The sequence below is a fragment of the Camelus bactrianus genome, chromosome 11 (assembly GCF_048773025.1).
Source record: "Camelus bactrianus isolate YW-2024 breed Bactrian camel chromosome 11, ASM4877302v1, whole genome shotgun sequence".
NCBI lineage: Eukaryota > Metazoa > Chordata > Mammalia > Artiodactyla > Camelidae > Camelus > Camelus bactrianus.
Genome location: NC_133549.1, coordinates 47,682,373 through 47,698,768, shown reverse-complemented (window position 1 = coordinate 47,698,768; position 16,396 = coordinate 47,682,373). Strand labels below are relative to the sequence as shown.

At 40.7% G+C, this 16,396-nt stretch overlaps 1 protein-coding gene across 6 annotated transcripts in view; it reads right to left on the bottom strand.

The window, feature by feature from the left end:
• Positions 1 to 16,396, bottom strand: part of CPEB3 (cytoplasmic polyadenylation element binding protein 3) — a 164,725-nt gene that overhangs the window by 28,123 nt on the left and 120,206 nt on the right. For all 6 annotated transcript variants that reach the window (XM_074373958.1, XM_074373954.1, XM_074373959.1 and 3 more), the window contains one exon: positions 5,381 to 5,495. In XM_074373958.1, coding sequence (XP_074230059.1) covers positions 5,381 to 5,495 — 115 coding nt within the window. The remainder of the gene's footprint in view (positions 1 to 5,380; positions 5,496 to 16,396) is intronic.

Sequence of the window (16,396 nt, the reverse complement as noted above, 5' to 3'; positions counted from 1 at the left end):
AAAGGGACATCAGCTCATGAAAAGGAAATCATGATGACTCCCCATCCCTGCCCCACCCCAGGGTCCTGTTTCTATCACTGAACTAGATTTCAAAGCTAGTCTAAGGTGATGTATAAGTCTGACATACTGTGAGAGCCAAATGGGGTGGAGCAGGAATGAGGATTCCAAACCGTGAATCCAAAAGCTACACTTCTCCTTTTGTAAATAATAAAGCAGACAGGAAAGAGGTATAAGGCACCTCAGGATGACGAAGAGGTCCGGACTTCTGAAAGAAAGGAAACTTTATCTTGAAGGTGGATAACTAGGTTTATAACTGCTGAGTTGGTTCACACATCTTTGGTGGAGGAAATGTGCTCAGAACCTTCCACTCTGAATGAGACGTTGCTAAGAATATTTTCAAATAAATGGTACAAGCAACCAACTAAGTCAGAGAGCTAAGAGTGTTTAACTTGACTGAATCATACTGGTCCCAGGTTGATCATTATTACTGTGACTGAGAGATCATCTCAGATCTCAGCTCAATAAAGCAGCTTCCTTCTAGGCAAAGAGCCCCAAACTTGAAATATGGAGATCTGAGTTTGAATCTTGGCATTTTCACTCGTGCAACCTTGACTAATCACCCCCTTTGAATTCTGCTTCCTTATGTATACGATAAAAAGTCAACCCCTTACAACCTCAGAGGGTTATCATGAGGATTAAACATGCAGAGAGCTCTGAGCACTCTGCTGGGCACAGACTGGTGCTCAAATGTTCAGTTTCGTCCAGGGGTTGTTTTTCCCTCTACTCGTAAATCTTTGCTTAACATTAACTTGGCCTGGTTCCTGCTCCAGAAGCACCAATTCATCCCAGTCTGGCTTTGGCTGTATGCTAGTATTACTCAACCTGCTACTGACAGGGCAAACTTTGGCACTGCTTGTGAGTGAGGGTTTGCTTTGCTGGAGGAGGGAGTACATGAACCTGACCAACATTAAAAAAAATCCTTAGCCCTAAGGGCGACGCAGTTAATCAAGTCAGTATGCCGAATTTGGAGTTTATCTGAGAAAACTCATACTGAACTTGGGATGTGGTGAAAGAAAAGCCTCTAGTGCTGAGAAACTTGACATGTGGCTTCTGCTTGCTACCACTTCACTGAACAAAAAAGGATATGGCTACAATACTCTTGTTCCCAAAATCACAAATCAGGATGTGATTCCTAATACATGTGAACCGCCAGTGTTTGCACAGAATATCTGAAATAAATGCTCTCAGAAAAATTCAGCAAGTATGTTCTCTAGATTTATGCCATACATCACTGAATATTTACCTCAGAAAAATTTTTTCCTTCCATAGAAAAGCCATCTTCACAATAGTCAAAGGAGGGAAAAAAGGTGGAGAAGGAAACTTCAGGATCCACCACAGAATATCAGAAAGGGAGAAAAAGACAGGAAAGAATCATCAGAGCGATGGTTAGGAAGGACGGGAGACCCAAAGATGATGGGCACAAGGTAGGCTCCAAGGACTCAAGACTGATCTGTTCTGCAGGACCCGGCCAGATAAGCTGTCAGGAGGCAGTCGGGATTGGGAGCACCAGCTCACATGCCACTAATGAGAAAGGAGGACTGAGGGTTTTTCAAGCCTGGTCGAAGTTGGAAGTGGATGGGTCCCAAAGCTTGATCACTACGGCAGCCCTCAAGTGAGATGTCTAAGCCAAGAAGCTGGAGTCAGAGAATACTCATGTTTACAAAGTGGGGGAGAGTACAGGGAGCAGACCCTTCATTTTCCACTTTTTCCTGGGGGTCTCCTCGTAACTCCCAAGCTTGGTACTTAAATTTGCTCTCAGAGCAAAGAGATGCATCCTGGAGACGTTCTGATGCCATAGGGATACACAACAGGGCTATTTCCACATTGGGATTTAGGCAGACACGTTGCTTACATCATGTGAAAGAAGAGTGGCAACACGCTGTTGGATGTCCAGGCGGTGTCAAGGGAGTACCAGACAGACCACTCCTTTCCCTGCACGGACTCTCTGAAGAGCATGTACTCTTAAGCCACTTGGTGGCATGGTGAGTCTACCTACAGCCTTTCCTAGCAGGGGGGTGGGAAGGGGGGGAAGTCGAAGGAAAACAAGACCTCAGAAACACCAGGAGACTTCAGGCAAACCATCCTTGGCTTGTCACCGTCATGGATGGGAATGATGGAAGGGAGAGACCAGAGATGGTAGGAATGTATCGTATTTGACCTAGAGAAGGTCAAACAATCAGGCAATTCAACTGTGGGTAAACCCATCTAGGTTTCCCAGTGATATTTTCCCATTTTCAGGTTAATTTTTCTAGGCCTCTGATGTTTCTCCAACATGAATTTTTAACAGGCAGGCTTGTCAAAGGATCAGAAGGAGCAATCTAAACTCAGGCAATACTGCTTTAAACAGGTTGTCTTGTTTCTTTAGAAGTGTTTGTGTATTTCTATTTGGTGGAATAGACTATGTTTAGAATAATTTATTAGTGATAATAGTCCCTGTCTTACAATGGGAAAATATTAAAGATAAAAAGCTTTACAAGATGCAAAGAAACAATTGTTGAGTGATAACATTTTAGTCATTATAACATATTAAAGGACCACTTTTGGCCCAGGATAAGGTGAAAATCAATCTGGAGACATAAAACTCTCACCTGTTGAGTACCATCACTGGTATCTAGTCTAGGATCACCTTGTATATAGTGCCATAAATAGTTTTAAGACCTTTCAGAATTCCATAACCACAATACCCCCCAGAAATAATAAAAAATTCCCTGAAGTATTTAAAAACCAAACTTGAGAATCATTACGTTAAGGAGTATAATTTAGCATCCAATTAATTCTGAGTTAGTATTCTATTCATAGATTTCTCTGTTTCTTCTGTTTTGAAATCTCTGACTCTGTGGATGACGACCTATTCAACACGATAGTGGGATGTTCATTCAGTTTGGCATGATGTGTACTTTCTCAGTGCCAGTAACACAGTGGATGCTCAATAAATGTTTATTGCTCAAGTGAACTGCTCTGTATTCAATTTAAGATTGTCTAGCAAAATCAAAATGAGTTACATTAAAAAGAGCCTTCTATTCCAAGACACACACCAGTCCACAAAGCTCAGTGTGTTCCAAAGAAATCCAATTCTATGCACACAGATAAAAGCTGCAGATGTTAACTTTTCGTCCAGAGTATGTGGCCTCCAATCTGGAAGTCTTGGATAAATAGTAAAATTCTAAGATGCTAATATAGATTGTTCAGCCTTCCAGAGACTAGCTATACTTATGGGAGGTGTTGGCATGGAGGAAAATTTCCATTGGACCAAGTGTCTGTAGATTACTATCCAATAATAGCAAAAACAAAATTTTAAAACAAAAAATTTTAGCTTACCTTAAAAAAAAAGAACTTTGAAAGTTATAAAAGGCATACTATCTAGGCAGGAGACACAAAATCCCGTTTCTGCCTAGATAAATAAATATAATTTCTTGTTTAACTCTAGAAACTTGCAGCATTTTATAAATACAAAATGTTAGAGAAAGAATATAATTTAGTATCTTGGATTTCCTGTCCTGGCGAGTGTCAGTGTGACCATAGAACAGTGTGAAAAACAGATCATCCTAAGATTTAGAGAGAGAAAATGATATAGAGGCCCATACCTATCCTTTCAAATCATTTAAATGGAAAGAATAAAGGGTAAGTAATAAAAAAGGGAATTTAGTTTATAAACTACTGTGTCTGTGACTTAAAAATAGACATAGAGGTTAAAGCCAGTTCTCTCATTTCTATAACTGTGGGATCTTTTCTTTCAGAAAATTTTTTTTCGGATTCCCATCTAACAAAAATGGAGAGGGGCTAAAATATTAAAACTAATTTGTGCTTGCATTTAGCTGCAAAAAAGAACAGCTAGAATACTACCAATAAATGTCCATTTTTGTAGAATACATGTGCAGTTAAAAGGCTATCAAAGGGCAGTTTTCTCCCTTTCTACTACTAAACACACACCAGTTAGAAAAAGTCAGTAATATTCCAGAGCGCGCCCCTACCCTTTTTTTTTTTTTTTTTAAAGCACAAGCTGTTCAGAAACAAAGGGCTGCATAGGCGCTCATCTCATAATGCTGTTCACGTCTGAGTTAGCCCTTCAGAGACTTTATTCTCTGACAGCAGATAAAGGGGAGGCATCTCTGCTGCTCTGCTTTCTTTCTTTGGGCACAGTTTCCATTGGAATGAGAACAAGACCCAAAGATATTTGGCTTTCTGAAATACCATACAATTATAAACTCCACAGTCATTATATGTTTTAAAGTCCTTCAAAAAGGAATTTTGAATATATCTTTATACAGAGCTAAAGTTATCTTCTAGGAGTAGATTGGAGTTGACATTTGAAGAAATATGTTAGAAATGTTAAGGAGCATTCAGAATTAAGAAGTCACCGAAGTCATACAGCCAAACCACTGTAAGTACATTTTATAATTCTGTTTCACAACTTGATTTTAATGATCTCTGCTTTTTCTTTTAAGTTAGAACTAAGTCTGCTTGCTTACATCTAATGCAGACATAACACTGCACTTTTGCAACTACAGTGGCAATGATTACATTGTTTTTCATCTTTAAAAACTAACTTTTTATCAATTATTTTAAGCACTTTAAAAAGTGTGCTGTTACAAGTAATTTTATTATATTCCATGGGCAATAACACTGACCCACAACTAATTAGATTTATGTTTTGGATTTACATTTTGAAGTCATCAACGCAACATCACTTCAAATGCCCCAGTCAACTCTGATTCTGCCTAATCCCTGCAGGCACAATTATATAACCACTGGAAAGGAACTTAAAAAAACAAACAAACAAACAAAAAACAGGGAAGCTTTTTAAAAGTCAAAATAAAGATGCTCAAATACACTTTTCAAAGAAAATATAGGAACCTGTTTCAGCTGGGAAGAGTTCAGTTTGATTCCCAGTGACACAATTTCCAGCAGTGGTTTGGTTCGTCACCGAGTGGGCACACGGCTGCACTGGATAGATTTCTGATAGCGTGATTTCTTTTTCTGTCACATATAACAGTGCTAACTGGCATAAGAATGCACACTGCCAAATGTATTTTTATTATTTTTTTTAAAATGTGGTTGAATAGGGAAGCACTAATTAGAATTCATCCTTCTAAAACAACAGTTTAATGAAATTCACTCTTGCACCATAAGAAAACAGAGCATCGTAGGAGAAAACATTTAATCCTGGGTCAGCTCAGCGAAACTGACATGACAGCCTTCTTTTTTGGAGCCTGTGTATACCCGACTGGAAACCGAGAAAGACTAAATGCATTGGGGATTTTGTTGTTGTTGGTTTTGTTGCTGTTGGTTTTGTTGTTTTGGTGTTACTATTTCCACTCACCAGCTCGAAGGGGTCGTGGAACTCCCCCAACAAAGATAGTTTTTCTGGGGTCCAAAGGCTGAGAACCATCCATTACAAAGTCACTGTCACTTAGGTTCCATGGTCGAATTTGCACCTGAAAAAAAGTTGTTTACTTGGTCCTTACTTCATTTCCATCAACCCCACATGAGAATAAGGTGACTAAAGACAAACCCACTGATCTGTGCATTTTACAACATACACAACCCAAACAAAATCCAGTTGTTAGTTAATGTAATCTGCATTAAGTGCCTTTCAGTAGAATTCTTGGGGAATCTACTTATGGGTATTATACTTGACACTCTATACATATACCATGAAACCTTCAGAAACTACCTGTGGTTTAAAAAAGGGCAGTCTTTGAGAGACAGAGTCTTGGGTTTTGAATCTGATCCATTTTAACACATGATAGACTGTTTATAACCTGTCACAGCATAGCTCTTAGTTTTTAAAAAAACTCACCCAAAGAGGCAACAGGAACATGTAGGAATATTTTCTAAAAATTATCTAAACGTCTGGCTTTTAAATTATCACCCGCTAAAATGGAAACATTTCTCTTTCAGCAACAAGATTTAACACAGTTTAACACTCATCAAGTTAGAACGTGACTACCTGCAGTATCAAATACTGAAGGACACAGAGTTATCTACTTTTGATTTATCTGATTTTCCTAAACAAGTCTGGTTAAATAAAGGTCAGCCTAGAAACAGAAGTAAATTTTTGAGGAGTAGGAAAAGAAATGTCTATGACGTGTTTCTTACTATTTGGTAATACCTCTTCACTGGGACAATGACTTCCTGCCCATAGTTTACACTATCATGAGAAGCATAACCTTGAAACATATTGCTTTCAATTCATAACTGAATCATCAAAGAACAGCTTAAAACAAAACCACCAAAAATCCCTCCCATACCGAAAGGCGAGTTTCAGCACTGCCTGAAAACCAGTCAGTCGCTCAGCAGACCATGTGCTCTGTGAAGTGGGTCTGTCCTTGAGGAACATGCGTCTCCTTTTCCCTCATAGATTCAGACAGGGAACAAAGCAGCTGAATTTTCATTTCCTTAGTATCAACAAAATTCTTCATTTTCCGCACTGCTCAACCATCAACACTTAACGCAAGGAAACACGTGATAATTTCTCATGTGGTGTGGCTTATATCCAGGGGTAGTCCCGTTTGAAAGGTAGTAAATCTACCAATTTCAGAACACCTTGAATCAACTCTAAAACCGGCATTGCCCCATTAGAAACAAGCTACACATTCCTTATAATTTTTACAGAATCCCTCACCCCACCAAACCACCCCAACTTTTGGGGTTTTTATGACCCATTTGCCTTCACCAGTTAGCCAGAAGCTTTCTGGCCACCAGTCAGCCAGAAGCCATAAAATCTCCACTTCTTCCAGAGACGCTGAAACCTTGGACCTGTTTGCAATTCTGTTAACATTCAGGCATTTGCTCCACCTTTATTGCATTGGGGAAAAAAAAAAAAGTCCAGTTCTTTCCTTGTAAAATTTGGTCTGTTTGACTAAATGATCATTCTCTTGACATTTACCACAAAGGCAGATTTGCTAATACCATAAAACACCACTTTTAAATGACTTCATGAGGGCCCATTATTAATTTTTAATTAAAAACACAATTTCCTGACGCTGTAAGAAAAAGGATTCTAATGTCACCAAAAATAAATTAAAAAAAATAAACAAATAAATAAAAGTAGGGCATATCTTTTTCTATACAGAGCCCTCTCTTCTTCTAGTCTCGTCTCTAATAAAGCAGTTAAGGCAGCTTCAGGACCTGGTAAGGTAATTCTATTCACCTTATGATACTTGAGTTTGAGCATGTGGCTCACAAATGAAAAAAATTCCTGTGTAGTATCCATAGTGTTCTGCTTTCATTTATTCAGAAGTAGAGAAAATGCGGGTTCTATAATAGCTGGAGGTTACTGCTGCTCAAAAGAACTCTGCAGAAGATGTCAAACCTTCCTGCTGAGAGCTTTCCTCACTGCCTCTTCTTCCCTCCGACCCACCCCCCCACTTCATTACATCATACACAACTCATTCCCTTACCCTATTCTTAGTAAAAACACAGGAAGAGGACTTGGGAGACAGTAATGATTAACCCTATTCACAAAACCCACATTTCCCAGCTGCCATCACAAAACAGCTTCTCAGAGGCTCACACCACTGCAGAATCAGAGAAATGTCAACACGGGCCAATACCGGCACACTCTACACGCTAAGCAGAAAGCAGTACTGTGGGGCTGTTTGTGCTGAGAAGTTCCACTCACACTTTGGTTTCTCTCAGACATACAAGCCCATTCACACACAGGGCATGTTCTCCATCTTCTGAGGTTTATTCTCAGATCTCAGGGCCTAATATCCACGTTCTATCTTTCTGATTTACTCCATGAATATACTCTCTGGTCTTGGTATATATATCAGGGGAGCAAATACACGTTTCTCTACTTTTTTTAATCCCATACTTATAAGCTGAGTCAAATATTTTGTAGAGAAGGGTAGAATATAAGTAAAACAACTGGTCTTTTTCATAGACATAGAATACAAACTTGTGGTTGCCAGGGGGACGGAGGGTTGGAAGGGACTGGGATTTCAAAATGTAGAACAGATAAACAAGATTGTACTGTGTAGCACAGGGAAATATATACAGGATCTTGTGGTGGCTCACAGCGAAAGAGAATGTGACAATGAATATATGTATGTTCATGTATAACTGAAAAATTGTGCTCTATACTGGAATTTGACACATTGTAAAATGACTATAACTCAATTAAAAAATGAAAAATAAATAAATAAATAAAAAACAAACAAAAAAAACCTGGTCTTTTAATTATCTTTATTTCTTTAATAATTATTTTTGAGAAAGTATGACATTAGATCTCTGCCCTAATTCAACATAAATTGCCTCTGGCAAAACAACTTTTACATATAGAGGGATCACTGTGTGTGTGTGTTTTCCGTGTGTGAAATAACTCTTCCCTTATGCTGTCAAATAGGCTATACCCTGGGCAGTAAAAGCCTCAGCATCCTAAGAACAGGTATAAGGACGTCACCAGAAATGATGACCATTACCTTAAACGAGCCTGACATGGCTCCAACACCCCTTCCTGAAGAAACCTGACCACACTTGCTTACAAAGGCGGCTCTAGGAAGAGGCTGTCTGGGAGGCGACACCCACGAGCCCTTTGGCCAGGATATGTCCTCACACCAGTGTTTATTCAAAACCAAATGTCTGTAGGGCTGGACAGGCAGCATCAATGGGTCAAGCCTTTGGACAGGACAGTGGTTAGCAGGCTGGTGGGGACACAGCGGAGTAAACCCCTCCTTTTAAAGGAGGCACTTGCAGCTCCAGCTGAGTAGTTATCGTTTGCCAACGTGTTGTCAGAATTTTTCATTTCTCAAAGGCCGCTAGAAATTCATGTTTTTATGTGAAATATCAAGATTTTTTGATGTTGGGAACTAACTCAAATGTTAAAGTCATTTGTACAGGCTAAACAGAATTATATGCAGGCCACATCTATTCTGTGGACCCCAGTCTATGATCTCTGGCTCGAAAGGTTTAGTTATCACACAGCTCACAATGGAATGTTTTGTTCTATAAAAACACTTACGAGAGAAAATACAAAAATGGGGGGTTTTGGGGCGTGGGTTGGGGGAATGTTAATTAAATTTACTTATTTATTTATTTTTAGAGAAAGTACTGGGGATTGAACCCAGGACCTGGTGCATGCTAAGCACTTGAGCTACCCCCACCCCTCGCCCCACCCCACCTGCCCCTCCCCGCCTCGCTAAAAAACGGCTTTTCTTTAGTTTCTTTTGTAACCATGTATTTCTATGGAAGTTCTGGTGAGGATCATAAACCTACCTTTGGCTGAATTATTTACCTTCTAAATTCTTATCTCCTGATTATTAATCAGCTTTGTAGAACTGCTTATCTCCAAAGACAAAATCTTTTTAAGGACAAAGGGAAAAATCAAACATAAGCTTGGTGGTAAAAAAAAATACCAATTTGTATCATATAGTCTCCTCAGATAGCCTTCAAGAAATCTCAAAGACTATAACATTAATATATAATAGCAACAGTTAGTCCTGAAAGCATTAATTTTTCTTTTCAAAGTTTCCCAAAGGATGTTCTGTGAAGTGCAGGTCCCTATGGCTGTTCTGCCAGAGAAGCAGTGTTTGGGAGAAGTTATAAACTACCCCTTCCTTCTTGGAATTTCATGGCACCCATTGGTGTATATTAATTGAAGGCTCTAAGAAGTTCCACGGAAAGGAACCTGTTCAAATGTTGTTTAACACAGCATTTCCAAAATTATTTCCACTGAACCTATTTTCTGCATTAACACCCATCAATAGCCACACTTTGGATAATACTGTCCTATTAGATCTTACTCTTAACGTATCAAAATACAGCATAAGGTTGAACTAACTGAATAAAATGTTGTAGAAACTTCCTCTCCCTCACTTATTTCCTGCTCTTGCTCTAAAAGAGTTAACTAAAGCTTCATCTTAGTTAAAACTGGAAGTCATTAATGGGGGATAAGGTTAGATCAAGTGCTAGGGAAAAATATTAAGAAATGCAATATAGGTCACTCATTTGGACAGGATGCTCTAAAATAACATCATTTCCTAAAAGAACATTTCACTGAAAATTTGCAAAAGCCTCTAAGTTAAAATTAAATAGAAAATGCATTTTTATTATATCTTTAATAACCCGATAAGAGAAATACAGTTTTAGTAAAACTGTTTTAAACACAAACCTTAGGGCTTCAAGTTTCTGAACATGACCAAGTCTCCATATAGCTTTAGAATTCTCTCAGTTTAGACAACTGTTTAGACTGTTGACATTCATCTACCGACAACTAGTGTTATCTTGAGCTCATTTTGAACATCTCACCCTGTATTTCATCCTTGTCTGGTCCTCTCTTTTTACAGACATCCATCCCATGAGCATTCCACTGCACAGTGCCTGCCTTTTCAAAATCTGTCTCAAGGCAGCTCCAAAAAGCAACCAAACTGTTGAGAGACAACAGTGCAATCTGGTGGCCAGTTCAGGAAATTGCCTGACCAAATCCCCTTCCCTGCCATTTGTTCTCTTTTCTACAAGTTATCCATAAAGCACATGGCTCAGCAAACCCCCAACCCTGCCCCATTTCGTTTTTCCTCTTTTCAATACCCTTCAAACTCCTACTCAAGTTCCTCAGGAAAAAGTCTCCATTTTTCTCTCCCTAAACCAACAATCCTTTCAATCGACATGAATTGGAAAAACAATACTGCAGAACCATCAGGACTGCTCTCTCCAATTAGCAGCAGCGTCCCGGCTCTTCTGACAGCCAGGATGAGTCAGCTAAACCTAGGTCCGCTGACATACAGCTGCAACGGCTCGGCTGTAGTGGTAATGAACTCAGACCCACCCCGGTTGTCAGCAATTCTATTTTAAGCATCACAGACCTCACAGAATGACTGGAGTGCCCCACAGTATTACAAACAAACCAGTTTGTGGTTTATGAGGCATCTTCATCTCTTCCATGGTGTAAGGGGTTGTTTTATTATTATTAACCACCAAAACTAACAACCATAACAGCAATAATTGTGATTTGGACTCTTCAAAGTACATTCATATTTGGTATCTCACTTCAACCTAATTTTTACCGCATAGCTCCCTACAAACAGCTCATCCAACTTCGAGGAGTTTAGGTGCTACCTATTCTCAAATGCTGCCCTCCACCCAGTGAGAAAAAGGAGATACCCTCCCTGTATCTTCTGGGGGAAGTGGACAGAAAGGAACCTAACAGATGCTCAGAGTCATTGGCCTTGGTAAGACTTCTGCACCCTGGGGCCTCCAGGCAGAACTCCACTGAGACTCAAAGCAAAAAGCTCTTAACTCACACTCACACTGTTCCTCCTGATCCTCAGATACTTGTAGATCACAGGTCTGAGAGAACCTCAATAAACAGAGAGGACTCCTCCCAGACAGGGAGCCAAAAGTGACCCTGGGGATGCTCCAGGCCCACCATCAGCATCCAGGAATAGTCCAGGTACAAAAAGGAAACTGGTGCCAATGCACCAAGCTGCACAGCTTGCCTGATGCATGGAAACCACAGGCTTACAGACCCACTGGGACCTTCAGTTACTGTTGAACAATTCAAGCAGCACTCTGTGTGCTGTTTCATAAGGGCACCCAGTACAAAACATAGAGCATGTATAAACTGTGCCCAGAAAATGGTGATGTCCATCCTTCCTCTATGCTTGATAAAATAAAGCCATTATCAATTAGATGCTATGATTAATGCCTGTGTACAGTGTGTGTAAGATTCAAGGAGACACCTTCACTCTAAAGGCTCTCCAGACTCCCTCAGGAACATCTGACCACTCAGCCTTCTGAGCCACCCCCCACCTTAACTACTCCCTGTAATACTTCCACCAGACCACCTCCGACTTCTTACTCCACGTACTGTTCACAGGTCTATTTCCCTCCATCGGACTCTTGGGGCCTCCGAGGCTGCGACCATTTCTCTGTGTGGGTCCCCACTGCCCCGCACAGTGCCAGCCCTCAGTGAGTGCTCTGTGCTCATCCGCGTTCTGGTGAACTAATGGAGGTTCTCCTGAGGGCAGACAGCGGCGCTGTAAGAAGATGCCCAGCAGCTGGCCCTCTACAGCTCCCAGATCACTCTCCTCACTCCACTGACAGCTGCCTTCCAGAGGTACGGAAGTACAGTGTGTCTGCTCACAGTCAGCGCCCCAGGGTGTGGGCCTCCTCAGTGCCAAGTTCTGATGTCACCAGGTGACCTCCTCGGTGATCAGAATTGCCTAGGGTCATCATCACTGCTGATGTTCCTGCAACACTTGGAAAGTGTAAGCGTAACAGATTTCCTTTTGAAAGAAGGAAGCACCTTGGAGCACCTACGCTGCACCACTGTGCTAGGCATTACACACACTGTCATGTTTACCCTCGCCATGACCGCTATGCTCTAAAAATTATCCCTACTTTAAAGATAAGGAAACTAAGGCTCAGAAGAGTGACGTCAACTCAGGACTGAAACCCTGGTTTATCTGACCCAAAGTGTCTGTGTACTCTTCCCACTGCAATGACCTGTGTGCCTGCAAGGCTCTCTGTCATCCAGGCTACTGGCCACCAGCTCTGCTTCCCGATAGTCTCCTGGAAAAGTCAAAATGCATTTTCACTTGTGAGCGATTAGCCTCTGTCTTCTCTCCAAACTCATCTGGCCCATTTCCAGCGCATTAAGAAATGACCCACAGATTCTTCTTAAAGCTATAACAAAACTAGCGGTTAGAAAAGCTCAAGAAAATGATTTGGCAATGAAACTGGCACTCAGTACAGCCACCTCAACTTCCAGGTTCATAGCCTCAGGCACTCATGCTCTGCAGCCAGACAATTCTGTCCAATGTCTACATAAATGTGTATTTTCAGCTCCATGGTGCCAGGACAAGGATGTTGTCACTGGCATGCTGATCACTAAAACTCCTGAGAGGAATGTACACAGAAAAGTTCAAATGACCTAAGTTTTTCCTGGAAAGAAGCCTATTCTTTGAGTGAGCTTCATGGAATATGAATTCCACCAAAATCTTCTCAAGTATTATCCCCAAAGAAGTAATATGATGTGCTGGATTAAACAGTATTACACAAATCTATCTATCGCAAGACTCCTCAGAAACCTTAATACACCAACGCTTCCCAAATGTTTTTGGCTATGGAATCTTTAATTAGAGGAGAAATTGGATATAAAGTGCATTAAGTAAGTGCTCAGTAAGTGACATCTATTATTATCATAAGCAAACCTCTATCAACCATCCTCTCAAGAGACCGGTGTTTGATGAGACACATGTTCTTTAGAACACACTTTGGAAAACATTGACTATGATTCCTCAGGGGATGGTATTGGCTGTTTTGTCCACTGGATACCATTTTGTATGCTGAAACCTTTCAGACCTCCCTGGAAAGGAATCACAGCTTCCAAAGACTCAAACGCTGAGAAACTCTGGACCCATTCGCAAATTCAGAGACTCAGCAGGAAAAAAATAGGACTTATTATGAATAGGAGGTACTGCCGGAGGGTATAGCTCAGTGGTAGGGTGGGTGCTTCGCATGCACAAGCTCCTGGGTTCAATCCCCAGAACCTCCATTAAAAATAATTAAGTAAATAAATCTAATTACCTCCCCTCTAGGAAAAAAAAAAAAAGAAACTAATGAATAGGAGGTTCTCTCTCGTTTTAGAGGAGGAATTCCTTCTTTGGAGAAATTCCTATGATGGAAGGTGCCCAAACCATGAATTTAGACTGAGGATTCAAGGAACAAATAAATCAAGATCAGAAGTGCTAAAGCTTTCCAAGGTGGGACATGACACAAAACCGGATCTAACTGAGCCAGGATAAAATTATATTTACTGTCTTAGGAGGCAGTAGGTGGAGAATGAAAGTTTGAGGACATATATCACAAACCCAAGGGCTGAAACCATCAATCAAGACTGCCGTATAAGCCCCTACCTATTTCTCCCAGTTTAATTTCCCTCTATTCCCTTTCTCACATTCATGTTTCATTTAACCAACCAACCTAAGTGTTCATTCATACCACACCATTTCTCATTTCTGTGTTCTTACTGTTACCTTTCTCCAAAATGTCTATTCCCCCACACCTCCACACTTCTTTTGGCCAATCTCCAAACCCTCTCCAACCTTGAAGGCCTTGTTCAAACATCACTTCATCCAAGCAGCTTTCTTTCATCACTCCAAGTGCATATAAACTGTTTAAAGTACTTAATCTATATCTTCATTGTATTTGTTATTTTTCTTAATTGGACAAATATTTGAGAATCTTTTATGTGCCAGGCTCTATAGATCTGGGTATTTATACACTTGTTTTATCTACTTATTATACTATTAGCTTTCTGAACACAGGATTTTATGTCTGATTCAAAGTAAGTTCTAATTCACAGTAATCAGTACTAATGTGTCGCCCACAGTAGGCAGTCAAATGTGGTCTGAAGGAAGAAAGGCAGGCACAGAATTTTAAAAAGGTGGCTGCACATGGGCTGGAGATGGTTATCATAGAAGGCATGATTCACTACGGATGGTGTAGTGATCTGAGAAGGCTTCAGCAAAGAGATGGCATTTGTGAGGGGTCTGTAAATAAGAGTAGGAATTAGAAATTGAAATGGGGGCAGAAATATTTCTGTTGATTGGGGTTCAGGAGAAAAAGCAGAAAAAGCTAAGGTTGGAAAAAATCTGAAGCTTGACTGGGAAGGTCCTAAATCCTAGGCAAAGGGATCTGGACTGTATTTGTAACTAAAAAAAAGTGATCAAAAATGCTAGAGATTCCTCTGATATATAAATGGGGGTAGGAGACACTGGAATGACAGACAGATTAGACAGAATTAAAAATTAAAGAATTAAACCAGTCTCTATTTTCAGCTTCCTTTTTTCCCACCATTTTTTTTTTCAATTTTTGTCTTTCTAGTTTTAAGTGGATGACCTGAGCAATAACCTGAAGAACTGACCTTACGTAAGCACACCTCAGTCTGGTAAGACCATTCTTAAGTGTATAGCAAAGTCAACCTGTCTTATTTCAGGATATTTATAGATTGTGATTATGCTATAAATCATAAGGAAGAAGAATTAGGAAACTTCTCTGATACTCATCTCCAGGTGTTTGCTATCCCACATCTCTGGCCCAAGTGTTCTAGGAGGTCAGAACCACAATATTATCTCCCTCCTCACCTCCTTTTCAGCCCCTCAGTCTGCTAGACCCTCTTAGGTTTCCTGTTCTATCAGCCTGCTGTCTTGAACCTTCAGCTTCAGCCTATTTATACATTCAAAAAGTTGAGTCCCTTCAACAGGAGGACCGCTGTCACAATGTCTGCCTGCTTCACTGGAAGCATGGAAAAGGACACAGCTCTCTTTGGGTATGCTGGCAGCATCTGGGCTGTGGAACTCGTCTTGTGGGAGGAGAGGGGAAAAAATTATAGATCTATAAGCTTTGCCATCACTCCTGCTCTTGACAATTTGTCTTCCATTCGTTAGGACTGAGGGGCCAATTAATCAGGCCATAAATACAGTTTCTTTTGCCATCTTTCAAGATCAGCCTTAAACCATGTGATTGACCTAGTCCACACAAAGGGAGTCGGGGAATGATTTGGGGGAAGGGAGAAGGGCAAAGGATAGAAAATCTGTGAGGTCGCTTTGGAACATGGTATATATTTCCAAGGAGAAATTCAGGGAGGAGAGGAGAGAACTACACAACAGAATGAGGGCACTAGGATCCTGAAAGGTAGCCAAGCTCAGAAGTAGAAAAACCGAGAAAGCCACAGCTCAGAAGGTTTGGTGCATGAGCTTTAGAGGCTGACTCTCCTTTGAGCCCAGGTCCTCACTTACTCCGAGAGATGTATCCCAGCTCTCACTTTCTGCGGGAACACCCAAAATCAGGCGGAGTGTACCGAAATCTGGTAGGGAAGTGCGGCCAAAGGGGGCTGGGAGTGGTGGATGCAGGGCTGAAGCCAAGAAAGAGAAGGTTTCAAAAATGGAGCCAAAAGAGCCAGAACCCAAAATGAGATCCAGTTCATTAGGATTACAGGTACTTAGGGACTTCTGTGTTTCTCATCCTAAGTTTTATTTAAATTGTTTGTGCTGGAAATTCTGAGTATGCCTGGGTCAAAGAAATACGCAATCAGCAGCCACCACTCAGAATTCACCAAGCTCTCATAAAACTGCTCCACTCGAGCTCAGAAAATGAGAACTGCAATAAGGCAGAAATTCGTAGAAACACAAACAATGAAAGTTAGTTTCCCCATAAACATTTCCCAAACAGATAATTACACTAATTAATTTCAAAAGTCCTCCATGCCGAAGGTAATACATGTGTTTGGAGTGAAAACACTCAAAAGTAACAGTGCTGCCTCCACACCACCTCTGGCTGCAACCACCACGGCTCATTTCCTCTCACAGGATGTCCAGTCCCGGTGAGAACG